General features: G+C 43.7%; 1 protein-coding gene across 4 annotated transcripts in view; it reads right to left on the bottom strand.

The window, feature by feature from the left end:
- Positions 1–18295, bottom strand: part of SLC24A2 (solute carrier family 24 member 2) — a 247158-nt gene that overhangs the window by 57614 nt on the left and 171249 nt on the right. For 2 of the 4 annotated variants that reach the window (XM_060300974.1, XM_030840581.2), the window contains one exon: positions 16619–16669. The exons of the other annotated variants lie outside the window; for them this stretch is intronic. In XM_060300974.1, the coding sequence (XP_060156957.1) occupies positions 16619–16669 (51 nt within the window). The remainder of the gene's footprint in view (positions 1–16618; positions 16670–18295) is intronic. 4 annotated transcript variants of the gene reach the window in all.

Raw genomic sequence — 18295 nt, forward strand, 5'->3', positions numbered from 1 at the left:
GGTTAAAAGGATGTGATTTCGAGGTAGCTAGGCCTGGGCTTAAGCCCCGTCTCTCTCACTGGCTCTGCTGGCTGAGAACTGGTAAATACATGAATATTTCTGAGCTTCAGTTTTCCCACCTGTTGAACAGGGATGTTAACGACTGACTCCTGAGCTAAATGCAAGGCTTTAGTGAGAAAATATGTGTAAAGGACTGATCACAGCACCTGGCAATAGCAGAACTCTGTAAATAAGAGGAAAAAGAAAAACAAACCAACAGACAGCCCAGGGGCAAGGGTGACACGGCCCTGAATTTCTTTTTCTTTTTGCGGTACGCGGGCCTCTCACAGTTGTGGCCTCTCCCGTTGTGGAGCACAGGCTCCGGACGTGCAGGCTCAGCGGCCATGGCTCACGGGCCCAGCCACTCCGCGGCATGTGGGATCTTCCCGGACCGGGGCACGAACCCATGTCCCCTGCATCGGCAGGCGGACTCTCAACCACTGTGCCACCAGGGAAGCCCCTGAATTTCTTTAGAGCAGCCGTCCCCAACCTTCCCGGCACCAGGGACCGGTTTCATGGAAGACAATTTTTCCATGGAGAGGGGCGGGCGGCGGTGGATGGCTCAGGCGGTAATGAGAGCGACGGGTAGCGGCAGATGCAGCTCTGCTCACTCACCCGCTGCCCACCTCCTGCTGTGTGGCCCGGGGTGGGGGACCCCTGCTTTAGAGGAATCGTTGGCATCGTCTCTTCTCTCAAGCCACACAGGCGGGACTGGAGAATTAGCTGCATCTGACCCGACAGTGTAAGCAACGGAGGCCTTGTCGGATTGGTGTTTAGTTTTCAGTGAGTCCTCCGAAGTCAGTTCCAAAACCAATTAGGAGAAGGATCGCTTTATACTTTCCCGAAATTAAGAAGGTCAAGGTGAGGGAGCTGGCCCTCTGTGTTTTAGATACCTTCGTGATCTTAAAATGAAAAGATAGTAATCAGCTTTCTCCCATTTCCTGTGAGGACAGGGTACAGGGAAGAGCTATTGGTGTTGCACAGTGGATTCGGGGTGGCTCAGAAGAGCTTCCTGATGCACAAGGGCTTTACCTCCTCTGTGTCTCAGGCTCAGAATTTTTAAATGGGGATGATAAATAGAACACCCAGCTCATACGGTTGCTGGAAGACTTAATGGTTTGATACACAGCAGGTGTTTAGATGGCCCTGACATACAGTAAATTACTCAGAAAGGGTTGTTATTATTATGGAAGTGAATGCAGGACCTTCACCCCATAAATTACTGAAAATAAAAAGCTTGATATTTAAAAATAGAATGGAAGCTTAGCAGCGTCCGGTGCAAGAGACCTTGGCAGTAAAGGCACTGCTTCCATAGACTATTTTAGGCATGGATTCCACGTTGGCATAAGGGTTGACATGGACAGATCTAAGAAAAAACTGTAGCTCTGTGCCTGGGGATAAAGAAGACAATTTTGAGCATTTTTCAAGGTGAGAGAAGGAGTGATTTTTAACATTTTTTAAGGCCACTTTCAAAAATATACTCTGCTGCAGTGTGAACCCTTAAAGTGCTGTATTTTTGTACAGCGACAGATTATTTGTATACTTAAAATCGCAGAAATAGCAAATTCTGCTCAAATCATGAGGCACCTAGCACGTCAAAACCTAGTACACAATTTTAATATAGTTTAGCTTGCTCTGAAATTTGCAGAAGAATACCAGCTGAGTGTCCTCAGGGGACTGTGTGTTGAGGGGGTGCAGCAGGGAAGATCAAAGCAGAAGCTTTGAGAAGCAGGGAGAAGATCAAAGCAGAAAGGCCTATTATGAATAGGAACAAATTTTGGAAGAACAAAATTTGAGGAGTCAAAATCCTCAACCAATCTCTGCCATAAAACAGAAGCTCTAAGCCGCTTCACAAAATAACCTTCGGAGGTTCTGTTTACTCAAAGAAGAAGCATTTTGCTTCTGTTTCTGCTGTTAATGAATGAAAACAACCCCTGGAAATGCCTTCACATCTTTCCCACCAAGTAATCAGCAGCGCTGGACAGGAACCCTTTGGGTTGGAGCTAAGATTCCCTCCCGGCTGCCATGAACATTCTGAGCACCAGAAACACAGAAGAGATAGGACCAAAGAGATTTACAGATGTAAAGGGAGTGGCCACACACACCTCGGTGAACAGACCTTGGTTTGGGAGAAGAAAAGGGAAAATGAAACAGGGGGGAATACTTAGACAGTGTTTTAGAAACTATTTTTGTGTTTTCAGTTCTGCCTTTCCCGTCTCCGTCTTTGAAGTTTATGGCTTGGATGGTAGCTTCGAAAGTAAAAGGGCGCTGAACTGTCTTCCTGTTTATCCCCTGTCTTTTTGTCTGGAAGCAGAGACTCAGGTCAGGCAGCTAGGCCATCGTCTCTCTGAGAAGGCATGCAATGGAACTGACGTGGCAGAGAGCAAACGCCGACCTTGGGGTCATCGTGGGTTCCTCCCCTTCTCTCACATCCCACATGTTATCCACCAGCAAATCTGGGGTCTCTACTTTCAGAATATTTCAGAATCTCACCACTTTTCCCTCCCCACCGCCCTGGGCCGAGCAACAATCCTGCTGGCCTCCTGGCCAGTCTCCCTTCCACCTTTACCTCTCTGTCCCCCAGGCTGGTCTCAGTGATCAGATCACGCCACTCACTCCTCTGTGCAAAATCCTGCAGTGGCTCCTGAGGTCAAAGTGAAAGCCAAAGTCTTCCCAGTGACCTGGAAAATTCTGTCCAGTGAAGCTCACCTCGATCCCCTCCCTCATCCCCTCCCCCTCTCCTAGCTTACTCTGCTCAAGCACGCTGGCCTCCTTGCTGTTCTGGAAAACACAGTCCACCCTCCCACCTCAGCGCCATGGCCTTTGCTGGTCCCTCTACCTGGAATGTTCTTCTCCCAGGGATCCACGGGCTTCACTCTCTCAACTCCTTCAAGTACTCGTTCAAATGTCACCTTCTCATCAAGGCTGCTCTGAGCAGCCTATTTAAATTTGCGGCTTTTCTTTCCAGCGTTTCTCATCCCCAGCTTATTTTCTCTAAAGTATTTTTCACCATCTAATTTATTGTATTCTTATTGCTATTGATTATCTGCTGCTTCCCATTAGCAGCCAAGTTCCACGAGGGTAGGGATTTTCATCGGTTTTGTTTTGTTCGCTGCCGTATCCCCAGCGCCCAGTGGGGCTCAATCAATCCTTGTGTTTGAGGTTTCCTGGCAAGGTGATGAGGTTCACGTGCTTCTCGTTGGCTAATGACCCAAAGTAAATCCTTTCAAGTCCACCCAAGCCCAAGGCCCCAGTAGGGCTGAGGGTCCGTACGTAGAGCCCCAGGAACTGTCCGAAGGTAAAGAGGAGAAATGGGCTGGACCAGGTGTTTATGCACCAGAGATGGAAGACAGAGGGGGACACCAGTCATCCCATTCCTGCACCTCCCCCGTCAGGCTGCCCAGGTGAGCACTGGAAGGAAGAGGAGGCCCGGCGAGCACAGCAGAGAGCAGAGCGGGGAAAGCTGGGCTTTGGCTTCTCCTTCTGTATGAACATACTCCTCATTTGTCAAGGCCTAACTGAAGGCCAGACCCGAAGCTTTTTCTCTGCTGATACACACACCCACCTTCCCAAGTGGAAATCCGCCCGCCGCTCTCATGGCACTTTGTACCCCTGTCACAGCCCTTATTTCAGTTTGCTGCCCACCTGTCTGCTTTCCCCACCAGAGGGCAGGCTTCTCAGGGGCAGAGACCTCTCCGCCATCTGTGTATCTTTGTGTCCCTCAACAAGCGTCTTAGAATCGTGCTTGGCACGTCACATGCAGTCATTGAGTTACAGTGAGGCTCTCGGTATATTAGCTCCCCTGGGAAGTCGGCTTTTCTTCCAAGTCAGTACAAGTCACAATCTTCTACTCTGCAAATATTAACCAAGACTGTGCTATGAATCAGGCAACATTTGGTAATAAGATCCAGCTGGTGGGTGCCCTTGTAGCATTCACAGCCTGGAGCCAGAGAGACAAGAAACAAGGACTTGAGGTTCACGCTCTGATGGTGTGGGCCTTCTCGGGAGGGCATGGAAACTCAGAGAATAGTGGAAGTTCTAAGATACAAGACACTACCTAGCAGCTTGAAGGAATAAACTCCTCTTGGATCTGACCTGACTTTTATTCTTAAAAGCAAAATATGAAAAATAATATTCTCGTCCTGCACAAAAACACCAAGATCATCGAGTTTACTTACTTATTCTTAAATCTACTTTTGAGGTACAACCTCTATATTATTTCCTCTAATTTTTGTGAAACATCATGTAAAACCACTTATTGTAAAATTACATTGACAATAATGGAAATTAAGCTAGTATTGTCATAAAGTAGTTTGGAAAGTGTCTTTGTAAATATTTTGTGAATGGACCACATAATAAAGATGATGAACGTAATTTAATTGTAGTTATATTTATAGATATAATCACAGGACTAGTTTTTGTAATTAATAAGAATATTTACATAATCGTATCTCAAGCGGTGGCCAAACCCATCATATAATGAAATGAAGCAGGCTGATTTCCTTATTAAGGTTTTTAAAAATAATTTGCTGTAACAATGACCTTTGGAGTCTCAAGTAAAGCACAGTTCTGTCTACATGTGAATTGCTTCTACAACATCTCTCCTAATGAGGTCACCTTATCATTGGAAATATGAGAGTGTCTTCCTAAGTATTTTGGAAGATTTCCAATGTGTTTCAAAAGTTGGTATCTTAAAGGTTGACATTTTGTCCTTTATCCCCATTTCCTGCCTTTTCAGGGACTCTGCCTAATCAGTCATCTTATCCTCAATCCTTCCCTTTCCCCTCAGTATATAATCAGCTTAAGTCTTTCAATGTGGCAACTTTTCCCTTCACTTCAGGTTTCCTGCGGGCACTGCTCTCTCTTCTCTTCATGGACAAGCCTCTGGAAAGATCAGTCTGTGCTGGTGCCTCTGTGTCCTTAGGGTTCCTTCGGTCATTTCTTAACTCTGCATCTGCCATTTGTCAGCACTGCTCCACTGAACCCACCGTGGCCACTTTTCACCTCCACTTGCCTGGATCTCAGTGGCATCTGATATTCCTCACTCCCCTCCTCAAAATCCTCTTTGATTTTCAAGGAGTCCCGAGAGTGCTCCGTAAGTGTCACCACTCCCCAGGGGCCCCTCCTTGCTCCCTCTTCCTCACACCTCACATTCTCCCAAGGGACCCAGTGGACCACCGCCTGGATAGTGACGATTCCCATATTCAGATCTCTGGCCCAGATCCTCTCATCCAATGGACCATTCCCAATGGACCTTCACTGGGAAGTCCCTCTGATGGTTAAACTCAACATGCCCCAAACTTCCATACATCGTTTTCCTTCCTAGGAATCTGCTCTTCTGCTTGTATTTTCTGTTGGTGATTTCCTCACTCCCAGTGTTTTCTAGCCACCTTAGAGGTCTCCCTCTCCCCCATATCCAATTAGCTGCCAGGTCCTTTCGAGTCTACCTTTGAACACTTCAGATCCAACCTTTCCAGCCTGGATGCTGGCTACAGCTGCTGAATCGGTCTCCCAGCTTTTAATCACATTGCCGACCTGCCCCCTTCTAATTTACCCTTCATATGGCTTGGAATGCTCCCCGGTTATTTTTTCTTGTCTTACTCCTTCTTAAGACTCTGCTTTAGGCATCTCATCTTTCAGGAAGCTTCTCCCCGAGTCCCTTTCCTGGGCTGGCAAGGCACCTTGGTACTTTATAACACCGCTCTGATACTGATGCTGTCATGGCAGTTATCATAGAGCCTCAGAGGTGTTTTACTGACCCTCTCTCCAACTGGCCCGTGGGCCCCTCAAGGCAGGGATGTTGCTTTTCATCTGTCCCCCCAGTACTTACTTCGTAGGCTGGTCCCCAGTAAGTGTTTATGAATATAACATTAACACAAACAACAAAGGGAACCGTGTGTGTGTGTGTGTGTGTGTGTGTGTGTGTGTGTGAGAGAGAGAGAGAGAGAGAGAGAGATGCTTGGAGTTCTTGCTGTATGCAAATCTATTTGAAGTTTACATTCTTTTCCAGGGGAGAGAAAGAAGGAAGATCCAGAAACACATCGCAGGAAACTCACCAGACTCTCTTCCCAGTTAATGTTGTGATTAAATCTCCAAAGTCTAATAGTGTTTACAATGAATGTTTGTCTATTTTGAGACTCTCTTTAAAAAAAAAAAAAGATAACCTAATCAGGTTCAGGCAAAATTGGAATTTTACAAACCAAAAAACTCGCACAGGTATCAGATAGCAAACTACGATGTTTCAGGCAAGGAGCCAATTTACTGACCTTAGTCGAGGCTGACACGGCTTGGGAGTTACTGTTCTTTATCATTTTGGGTCGCCCGTTTTATTATTTAAGGAACTTAATTTTCTGGACCTTTCTATCTCATATACACAGATACAAATGGCTCACACACAAACATCCTCAAAGGGGTTTGTCTGATCTCAGCTTTGGAGCTCTGAGCCAGGGAGGGACTGCTGGATAGAAGGCTTGAACCTCTTTCCCCTGCTCCCATCCCTCGCACCCTGTGGATATCTAAGAGGCAAACGAATAAAGAATCACTTTACCCAGGCATGCTTCAGATTCAAGATTTGCCAGCATCCAGCCCCAATGCCACCTAAGGGGTGGAAAAGAGTTCCTCGGAATCAGGTTGTCAAAGTCTGTATCTTGGGTATGTCTCTCTGCAAATGGGCTGTGACATTGGTGTATTCATTTGGGCAGTTTTGATTTGTTCACAGCACTTGGCAAATAGTAGGTGCTCAATAAATATGTGTTGAACGGTTACTCTGACTTGTATATAAAAAACGGAGTGCAACAAAACAGTTCTTTCTTATGATGAGCCTATATATTACCCAGTTATTTATCTTGGCATAAAGGGAAAGATTTTTTTCTGTAGCAGCCACAGTTTCATGTACACCCATCCTCTCCTGTCACTTGGATTTCATGTGTCTGCAAATTGTCTGTTAACTTGAATTCTTATGTTCTATTTTTTCTGAATCCTCAACTTTACATGGTAAACTGGTGCCTGCAAATCTCATTTGAAATGTGGGTTTGCAACAGAAGTGCCGGCACCTGCCGTGGGTTCTTAACTAAATGGGACTGAAGGCTTAGTGGCCCATGACTAAAATGAGATACTTCAGTTCATTTCAGATCTAATCAAAAGAGAAACTTACCATGCTTAATTGAACATGCCAACCTCCTGGTATAACAGATTCCCACTTTTTTTTTTTGAAGAGAAAGTTTCGTGAGGGCGGGGAATTATATTATTAATTTATAATAACAGTATTCAAGTTTGACTGATGAAGGAGAACTTAACATTTTCAGTTCTGAAGATGTCAGAAATAGACAAAAAAAAAGCATCCATGGTTTGCCTTCTGCTGCCACTTAACACCTTCTACATATGCAATGTGGCAAAGTCTGCCTTTACTTGCCAAGTCCAATCTTTCTGCTTTTACTGCTGACAGTTTAGATCATGAAAATAAGATGCAATGAAGTTTGAGGAGCTGGATGTATTCTAATGAGAAGACTTCCTTGGTCCTGGTTTTCAGGAAGACCGTGGATTTACGCACAGCTGGTTTGGTCTTTCTGAGAGATCTGATACAGGTTACTAGCTGATTAGTTTGGTTATGCACACACACTAGGCTGCTGTCTTCCTAAGATCCAGCCCCAGGGAGAGACTTGTAAGAATACATCTCTAAAAAAGTAATGTGGTTAATAACTGATGAGTTCAATCTTTTTTTTTGGAGAAGGCTCAGCCTTAACAGACAGCATCTGTTCAGGTGCCCAGAAAAATTGTGTGGTTATGGAAAGTTGGACCAAATGAGTTAAACCATAAACCTGGAATGAATGAAACATAACATGGTGCTGGAAATGGTGTCTGTGCACAACAGAGGGTGCCCTCGTTGGTAACCAGAAGGGAGAAAGTTAACCTGCAGTGTACTTCTTGGACTTTCTATAGGGATATCCATGGCCTTGAGGCAAGAAAGTGCATGCTGCAGTGGAAATTGGATATTCTGTGTGGGAGGAATTGCCTTGTCATTGCATTTAGAAAGGACAAGGACTTCCATCAGAACTGCACCCTGGCTTTCAATCAACTTTGGTAAAAAGTCAGGTTTAGCAATGAGAACATGAGAAGGTAGTTACATTATGAAGGCTTATCCGCTTTGGAATGAAGTCAGTTTGAATCTCTGTTCAAAGAACTTATTTAAATTTGTTGTTTAAGGCTTGCTCCTTCACTGTTACTAGGAGTGTAAATTGGTGCAATGCCTTTGAAGGGCAATTTGGCACTATCATTCGAAGTCTGAAGTGGGTATGTCTTCTGATCTGTCATTTCTATTTCCAGACATTTATTTTATATCTTTATTTATATCTTCTATTCAGTAGAGTTTATTATATGGGCAAAGAAGATGCTCATGTAGCATTGTAATAACTAAATGAACAAAAATGGAAATATCCTAAATCTTCATCAACAGGAGACTGATCAAACCCACTAGGGAAGAGCCAGGCAGTGGAATACTATGCAACTGCTAAAAAGGAATGAGGAAAGTAAAAAAGTGGTAATACGGAGATATCTTCAAGACATATTAATAAACAAAAGCCAGGTATAGAACAGTACATGGAAGAAAAGAGAATATGTTAAAAAACTGATAAAAGTGGTTAACTGTAAGGAATGAATGGAATCTGAGGTAAAAGGGGGACTCACTTTTATTATCTTTCCTTATGTAATGTTTGCTTTTTACCTCTGTGCACATGTAATGTTTTTATAATAAAAAAGAATAGTTAAAATTAATTTGCAATTTAAAATTTCTACTGTGGTCAAAGTTTAGATTTGTAACTAAGAATGTAGGATTTTTTGGGGGGGTGGGTTGTTGTTCTTTTAAGGGTCTATTCCACAGGAACTATCTAACGGACTATTTGCTGTATTTAACCACATTAATAAAGAGTTTGGCTGTGAAATGGATCAACTAATACACAAGCCTTTTATTCCAGATGCTATGACCCAGGAACAGACCTACCACAATCTTGGTGGCAGCTTAATCAAAATGCAAGATCAAGTTAATCTTAAGGGTAGACTGCAAACCCAGAATGTCTGCCGTCACACTTAACAAAGGCACCAGGACAGAATCTTGGACATGGGACTGGAAGGGGCATCAAGGTGTCCATTATCTGAACATCCTGATGGAGGCTTCTTTGGCTTCTCCAGAGATGGGAGACTCACTCCTGTCTGAGACAGGCCATCCCATCTTTGGCCATGTCTGTAAGAAAGGTCCTCCCTGTGCTGGACTGAACTCTCTCTCCCTGAATTAAGGAAGCTGATCTCCTTCCTCAACCTTCCCCACTCCAAGCTGGACTCAGGGGGATTCCTCAGAGCTCCTCTCTCCTGGAAAGATAGACCCCACTTTATCACTGCAAACTTCCCACGCAACCAACTGCAAGAAAGAGGCTCTAGGAAGAAGTTTGAAAACATTGTTAGGTTGTTCCCATCCCATGCTACATCCTTGTTCACTTCAGCACCATCCATCACCATCGAGATGCTTATCACCAAGTGGCTCTGAAAACCCCTGGACTCACTCAACCTCCCAGCCCTGCCATCGGTAAATCTCTTATGTCTTAACCTCTTCTATGAACGTTGTCTTTTTGTTCCAACTGAAACATAGCTGTTTCCTGATGGCCCTTTTTCTCCTGTGGCCTTTGAAAGTGACACTTCTTGTCTCTCCAAGTGCCCACATTCCATTCCTCCTACCTTACCATTTATAGATCATTTCTCTGTCCTTCTTTGAAGCCCAGGCCAATAAACTCTACCACCTATACCCCAAACGACTTCCAAGTCATCCTTCCCTCTTTCCTGAATATATGAGAACCCAGTTCACTCTTTTTCTCTCCACCATTACTCGTGTTACCATCCACAGTAACTCTTACGTGGTGAGCCCTGCAACACTTGGTTCCTCACCGCCCTCACCTACTCGCTTCCAGCTGCCCTTTCCTCCAGCTCACCTCATCCATCCACTCCTGCAGTTAGACCTTAGACTTTGTCACTAGCAATAACTCCACCACGTCCAAACTCCTGATTGGAAACATCTCACGTTCTGTCTATAACTCTTTTATCTATTACAAAAATTCTTTGATCTCATTGGTCAATTCATTGATGCCATCACCTTTTTATGCCCCTCCTTTAGAACAAGTTCTTCCCTTGGCTTCTGGGATGCTATTCTCTCCTGGTCCTCTGCCCACCACAGTCTCCTTTGCTGGGCTGTCTCCCTTCTTCCCAGACCCTACACTTTAGAGTCCCCAGGGCTCAGTCCTTGGCCTCCTCTTTCCTATTGATTGGCTAGGTATTCTTATCCAGTTCTGTAGCTGTAAATGATACCTATATTTTACGACTTTCAAATCTACATCTATAGCCCTGACTTCTCTCCCAAGCTCCAGACTACAATTCCACTTTCTCCACATCTCCATTTGGATGTTCCATAGGCATCTCAAACTTAGCATGAGCTCTCAACCTTCCTCACAGAGCTTGCTCTGGTCTCAGTCCTCCCCAACAACATACAGTTATATGAAAGTGATATTTCTCTGTTGTGGAGAGACTGCAAGTTGCCTATCAATATCTATTCCTTTTTCATTTCCTAATGACATAATATCTGAATTATTGGGGCTAGCAAATCACCCAGCTTAACATACTACATTTCCAAGCTTCCTTGAACTACGTGTAGGCATGTAACTGAGTTTTGGACAGATCTTACTGGGAGGGTCTAAAAGGAAGCCTCCTTAAAAGGAAGACAAAACAGCTGGGGAAAATAATTTTGGCCCTTCCTCCTTCCTGGAATACAGATGCGATGGCTGGAGCTGTAGTGGCAGCCATATTAGACCATGAGGTGCCCTTGAGGTTGAAAGTCATATATTAGGATGGTGAAGAAGAAGGATGGAAGGAGTTGGGGTCTAGGATTACTGTGAAGCTTCCATATAAGCCATGTACAGCCTGCCTCTGGACCTCTTTTACTTGAGAGAGAAATATACTTCCAACTGATTTAAACCACTGTTAATCTGGATTTTCTGCTATATAGAGCTGAAACTATCCTGCTTGATATATCAGGGTATACAACACAGTCTCATCCATTCAAAGCCAGGATTAAAATATAATGTGAAGGCCACAGATAGCACCAAGGACCTGTTTTAGGACTACATTTTCAGAGGATACCTCTTGGGCAATGGAAACTACTGTTGAATAGTACTCCAAAATTCAATTTCTCTTTGAGAAAGAACTGGAATATTTCACTGCAGTTAAGAACATCAAATGACTGGCCATGTAACCTTAGGGTGCTTCTGTTTCTTTGAAATAATGTGGGTTTTCAAAACTCAGCCACATGACTAATTGAGGAAACCATGATTCACATAAGACATTATTAGTTTCTCAGCTTGGTAAAGAGGTTGCCAATAGGTTGCCATGAAACTAGCCTTAATTTCATTAAAGAAAAGATTATTTTTGCCTTTGATATTACAACAAACTTTTCTATCTTCTTTTTTCCTTATACAAATGAACAAAGATTGACTTTTTAAATAGTGGAGAAATTATTTTTCTAGAAATGGCTTCTGTTAAATGGCAACAAGTTTAGGACAATACATTGCATCTTTGCAAAGTATCCTTAGTCAGGATTTCTGTTTACCTACCTACCTACATGTCTCTGTGAATGTTTATCTCCAAAGAGCAGAAATGATTAGCTGTGTATATTGCACTGGTGGAAAGGCATCTCTCCTTTGAATGTCTCTGTTCCATCACACGAGTTTGTTTTCTTTTGAACTAACTTTCTACATTTTCATTTAAAGTAACTTTAGTAAGGAAGCCAAGTTCAATTTATTGAGGATATTCTGGAGTGATAATGGTATGAAATTTGGGTGTCTGCAGATGAGAAATAAACTATGGGTTATTTATTTATTTTTTAACTGAAGTATAGTTGATTTACAATGTTGTGTTAGTTTCAGGTGTACAGCCAAGTGTACACCTCAGTTATACATGTACATGTGAATATGTACGTGTATATATATTCTTTTTCAGATTCTTTTCCATTAGAGGTTATTACAAGATATTGAATACAGTTCCCTGTGCTATACAGTAGGTCCTTGTTGTTTATCTATTTTATATATAGTAGTGTTAAACTCTGAGTTTTTGACATTAAGTAAAAATAGGAGATTGCTCTTCCAAGAATATTCAGTATCACCCCGTGAGGAGATAAAGGGATGGATGCCTATGTAGGGGGATCTGAGGTCACCAAAAGACTACCCCTGGAGTCATTTGTTTGTATCCTTGGAAACATCTTGTTACAGAGGGAAATAGAGTCTTTGGGAGGAGTGAAGCTCACGAATCTATCAAGTCTAGGAACATGACTCATACAGAGGCAGGTGCTCAGCTATTATCAAGTGAACACACTAGAATCAGGTGGCTGGTGGGAGAGTCATCACCTTGGCAGGCAGGAATGAGGCAGTGGAGACATGGCCCCTTCTGAGAAGCCTGCCCTCATTTCCATTGGGCTCCCCTGGCACCTCGGCTCTGCCCATCACGCTACTCATCTCTCCGCCTACGTCTCCCACTAGAGCGTGAATTCTTCAGGAGAAGCACTGCCTTTCATCTCCACAGGCCCTGCACCCAGTCTAGTGCCTGGTCCATACCGAGTGTTGCTGAAAGAATATGTTAGGGAATGAATAAAAAAATGTTATGCTTTTGTCCAGTGTCTGAGAGTAAACAGATTGTTTTATTAAAGTAACATTTTAATGGTAAAGTGTTCCAGTAGGGGGGCCATGTTTCAGTCAATAGCTCACTGTCATTCTTAGTCTGTGGTTCAACCTTTCCCATGGTCTGGTCTCCATCAAGCCTTTCTTCCCACTCCTACACTGTAGCCAATCGGAACTGTCCAGTTCCTCATTCCACCTTGTGGAGCAACCACAGTGGAGCTGAGAGGACAGGGTGTGGCATGCCACAGTCCTGAGTTCAGGTCCCTCATCTCAACTTACTACCTACGAGTCCCAGAGCCAATTACTTTTCTTCTCTGTGTCCTCATCTCCTCATCTAATACAACACTTCTTTGGGCTTTGGTTTTCTCATCTTCAGTAAAATCTACCTATGTGATCATCACAAGGAGTAAATGACACAGAATATATAAAAAGCCCACAGCACTGCACCTGGCAGGTGGGAGGCACCCAGTAAGGGTTGGTGTGGCCCCCCTTTTCATCCTTCTCTCAGCCGGGTGGCTCGGAACTTACCACTCCTCCTTTCCCAATTTACTCCGTATTTACTGATCTTTTAGGGTACAGGTCAAAGATCACCTCCACGAAATCCCTCCCCACCCCGCCCCCCGCTGAAAGCAACCTTTCCTTCTCCCATAGTCTGTCATCTTTTTCTGAGCACCTGTGGTACTTACCACTCTCTTCCTGGTGGCTCAGTGATTGCTGTGGTTTATTTCTCCCCCATCTATAAGTTCCATGGGGCAAACTGCCCACCTTTTAATCTTGTGTTTCAACAAAGCACCTAGCAGAATAACTTGCATACAGTAGGTGCTTAAAATAATAAACTGAATCTGTGCTGGACAATTCTCTATATTGAGGAAATCATCACACCATTTCTCTTAGGACAGGGGGTGGCATATATAATTCATCTTTCCATTTAATCCACTTTAGGGAATAAAAATAAAACAGGTCTCGTTGCAAGTAGCTGATGTCACACAACATCCAGAGCTCTCTCTGGAAACAGTTACAAATAATGACTAGTCACGTGGGCAATTACAATAAAGCCCTGTCAAGGGCTAGTCACATTTCTAAAATTGTGAAAAGAAATGCTCAAACGGAGGGGGATATTTCCTGAAGGCTATATTAGTCCCCTATTGCCCATAACATCTTCACCTTTATCTCCTTAAACTGTACAACATGGAAGTGATATATATCACAGTCATTGCTATTATTTTCAATGAGAGGGGGGAGGCCCTTTAGAATCTGAAGAAGTCATGCATGGTGGTTGCCAGGTCTGAGGTTACTGAGCGTCTTTTAAGTTGAATCCCAGAATTAGGTTTAAGCCAGGCCTGGCTTGTCACAGAGGCAGCTGCCAAAGGGTATAATGTGAGGGGGCTGTAGGGAGACCTCCTGTTCCAAAGTTTCCTTTCCATGAGTGCCTGAGAGGGATTGCTATGTGTTTAGAAAACTTCTGAATCTTTCAGAGGTTCCTATTCTAGGTGAAGGATAATGTCTTAACCAGCATTTCTAAAAGAGTTCCGCAAGAGGCTCTGTGGAAGAATGGGTCCTCTGACCAAAAAAGTCTGGGAAATACTGCAAACTCCATCCCTCTATACGATTTACTATTATATGCTGCAGTGCATGGGTACATATTGAAGGCTCTGACAAGTCACGTGGTAAAGAAATCTATTTAACTTAACTCAGAAGCTCTCCTGCTTATTTAACTATGAAATCAAGCTTGCTTTCTTTTTTTCCCCCAATTGTTGCAAAATTCCTAATGACATGATCTGGAAGTAGTATTTCATAGAACATGCTTTTCAAGTGCTCCCTTAGCTATTATTAGCTATCACCGTAACAGGGATGAATTTTCAGCCAAGCATGGGGCACAAAGGGATACGCATGAAGGAACGGGGCAGTCACGAGAAGGATAAGGAACGTTAAAGGTGACCATGAGGGCCCCCAAAGACAATTTCACAATCTTGCGAAGATTTCACAATCTTGCTAAGCTGGTCAGCCTTCTCATTCCAGATATTATTTTGGCTTTGTCTCCCTGCCTAGAAAGCCCAGCTGTTCGATAGCAAGTGGTAGCATCAGCTCGGAAGTAGCATTTTTGCATCTTCGCATAATCTTGGTTTGTCTGGCGTGGGAAGATTAAGGGAACACTCGGATGGCCACATTTGCTCAAAAAGATGTGGAAAGAGGAAGGAAGGGAACAGTAAGGGAGAAAAGGGGCAACTGAGGCAACAGAGAGCCAGAAGCTGCTCTGGCCACAGGAAGCTAAGGGCAGAAGGCAGAGGACAGGATGGAGGAAGGAGAGAAAAGTGAGGGGTCGTCACTGCTCAGGTAGAAGGTAACAAACCCACCAGCTGCCCAAGCCATGAGGCCGAGGCTGAGGGCTGTGAGACTCCCGAATCGAATTATAAAATCAGCGAGGCCCAAACCTTTGGCTTCCCAAGCCAATCACCAAGAAAAATCAAAGTGGTCTGAAGACACGAACTAAAAATAACAGCCGGGACAGGAGCCTTCCTTTAAGGTACAGATTGCTCTTTCTATCCCCGCGGTGGTGGAATACTGATTCTCATAGGTAGCTTTCTGCCTTTGGGGCTCTCACTGCCCAAGGGTCTGCATTTCCCCAGGTTGTTGGGAGGGCCCTGGGCTACAACAGAGCCCAGTCTGAGATCCTTACTGTGGCCTGCTGCTTTAGAAAACATCAGAGTGGTTAACTGAAAGCACAGAGATAGCAGCAGAGAAGGGCCCGGGTTCAGTGCAGAAGCCAGAGTGGGGAGGGGCTGGAAAGGGCTTGCTCTTACCAAGGGCTGTCGGATGTCCTGCTTCCTGCAAAGCAACTAGGAGATCTTTGGCAAGCTAAGGCAACTCAGAAATACTAGAAGCTGAAAATAAGATATACAACACTTTGGGGAGTTTCTCTCACGTTGAAGGATAAAATTAACTGATCCCCCTTCTAGGGTACCTTTTGATTTCTTGTCAGTATCAGTGTAAAACTCACGGGAAAACTCCAAATGTTTTCATAACTTACAAATATTATTTATTAGTCAAAAGGCGGAGGTATGTGTGAGAGATAGGGCAAGAGAACAACTCCCTTTACAAGAACGCAAAAATTCTCAAATTGCTGTTCCGTGGTGCACGTATTTCAGAAAAGTCATTCTCACTGGGGCAAGGCCGTGCTCTGGGACAGAGGCTGGAATTCATCAGTAGATACATTGAAAAAGAAGTTTCTGCCAGACTTCACTTATTCAGGGGAAATGGTTAAAATGATACGTCCAATCTCACAGAGTGTGAATCCCAATATATACAATCCCACTGGCTGGAATGGTGGCCCTGGCCTCTCTTGGGTGAGTTAACAGGGACTGTGACAGCTAAGGACATGAGCCTACACGGCCCTCTGCATCAGAAACAGGTCTCCGACTGGTGTGGGGCCTAGTGGTTCCTTTAGATCGCTCATTCCTTTGCATAAATCAGAATATTACCAGAACCTCCCCTCCTCTGAAACTGGGGCATATTAAAAGAAGAGTATTGGTTGGATGTGTTTCTATATGTTGTGAGCACGTGGAGGAAATAATGATGACCCAGTGGGTGTGGGCCTGTGCTTATGTTGCTGACACCGTTTCTCTGACTGTGTTACACAACTGAGATGGTTTGGATCGTCTGAATGGAATAACATGATTGCTCATGGTATTGCACGTCTCCAATTCCAAACCAACACGATGGCAAAAACTAGACGAAAATGTGGAAAGAATAATAAAACACACAATGTCACTGAAGTCATGCAAAGAGGGGGGAAAAATTTTAAAAAAAAAGGGCAAGCCACAGACACCATAAACGAAATAAAAAGCCAGTGCATACAATTCTAAAATCATTCTTACCTTCTTCAGTCATTGTGTCATAATATTTTAGTTTTCCATATGATCCAAGTTCTACAACATCACAGTAAAAGACACAAAGATAAGGAACGAGCTGTAATGCAAGAACTTTGTTTTTACACATTCTCAATTAATCAGATTCAGAGTTACACTGTCAAATTCTGCAACTGTAACTATATAGAGATGTGCAAACATGGGCCATGTGGCGGATGGCTTTCACGACCCACTTTCAGAAATCACTTAAAATATATTATTCCACCGGGGGTAGGACTTGCCCTGCATTCCAGAATAGGACACAGTTATTTTAACATCTGATGAAACAAACACTTGGCAAAGATATCTTCACACCAGGTCTGGCCTAGGCCTATAATTTTTAGAGGTGACATTCCAAGAGAAAGGGCTGGACAAGGGCACTGCCCAGACCCACTGAGGCTTGTAGACACCAGGATTCCTTGCCGTGGAACAGCAGTCCCAGAAGTTCATTTCACAGCTTTTCTCCAATAGAACTACTTCCTAGAGATTAGTAAGGAAGGCTACGTGGGAAAATCCCCAATAAAAAACCAGGTTCTAAACTTCCCTTTCATTTCTAATCTTGTACTTTAGACAGAAAGCACTGAATACCATGGGTGCAGCATGCTTTGGTGTGTGTTGCGGGGGGAAGGGGCGGGGGATGGGAAAGGCGTTGAAAGCTTTGGGAGGAAGGGGGAGGCGTATTCCCAGGGAAGGGCACGTGGCCCAGACAGGTGACAGAGCAGCCACAACTCCCAGCTCAGGGCATTGTCTGCTGCTGTACAGACTGCAGGGGCCAGGAGGGCAATCTCCCGGGTGCAGCTCACCAAAGGACTCGGCTGTAATGGAAACCACGGGCGGAAAGCAAGCTCTTCTCAGTCAGCTGGTGGAAGTGGCAGCTTGGGTGGAGGGACGGAGGGGGTGGGGACGCACCATTTCTGTTTTCTTACTTCAGTTCTAAAATAGAAACTTTCATTCTTGTTCATCTGAAAATTCCAGGTTTTCTGAAGCATCATCGTGAGCAGGTTAGAAATATTTTCCCTGGTCATAACAACACTCTCCCAATAAAAATTCAAGAAATTAACGACACTCAAGAGATATTCCTGTGAATCTGTAGAATGCTTCCATGGCTCATTAACTTGGTCGACTGCTAAAAATTCACATGTGAATGAGCTAAGAACTGATGGGTTTTGTGTACAAAAGGCTTTAGCTTAAAACACAATAATAAATATTCTTCTGCTTATATTATACACATTCTATATATATTCTTTCCCCATGTGCCTAAAATTTTACCTAAAGCTATTTTAACACACCGACACAAAATTACGCCTTGGGGAGAAAAATCACCTCATCTTTATGTTTCTGCAAAATCCTCCCTTTTCTGGATTTTGTTAGATAACGACAAAGGATGCAAGTGCTTCAATAAGAAATTGAATTTTGTGTAAAAACAAGGAAGTTTTAAAAAAAATGACTTCTGGGGATTGCCTTCTGTAGAAATTTTTTTTTTCTGGTATTTTAAGAAGAGTAGTCTATTATATATATGACATTGCACAAGTTTGGGATTTTAAAATGATCCAAATACCTTCATAAATATTAAAACACATGTTCATGGTGGCTTTACACATAATCTATGCATTTGTATTTGTGTGTGTGTGTGTATAATCTTGCAGT

The sequence above is a fragment of the Globicephala melas genome, chromosome 6, assembly GCF_963455315.2.
Source record: "Globicephala melas chromosome 6, mGloMel1.2, whole genome shotgun sequence".
Lineage (NCBI taxonomy): Eukaryota > Metazoa > Chordata > Mammalia > Artiodactyla > Delphinidae > Globicephala > Globicephala melas.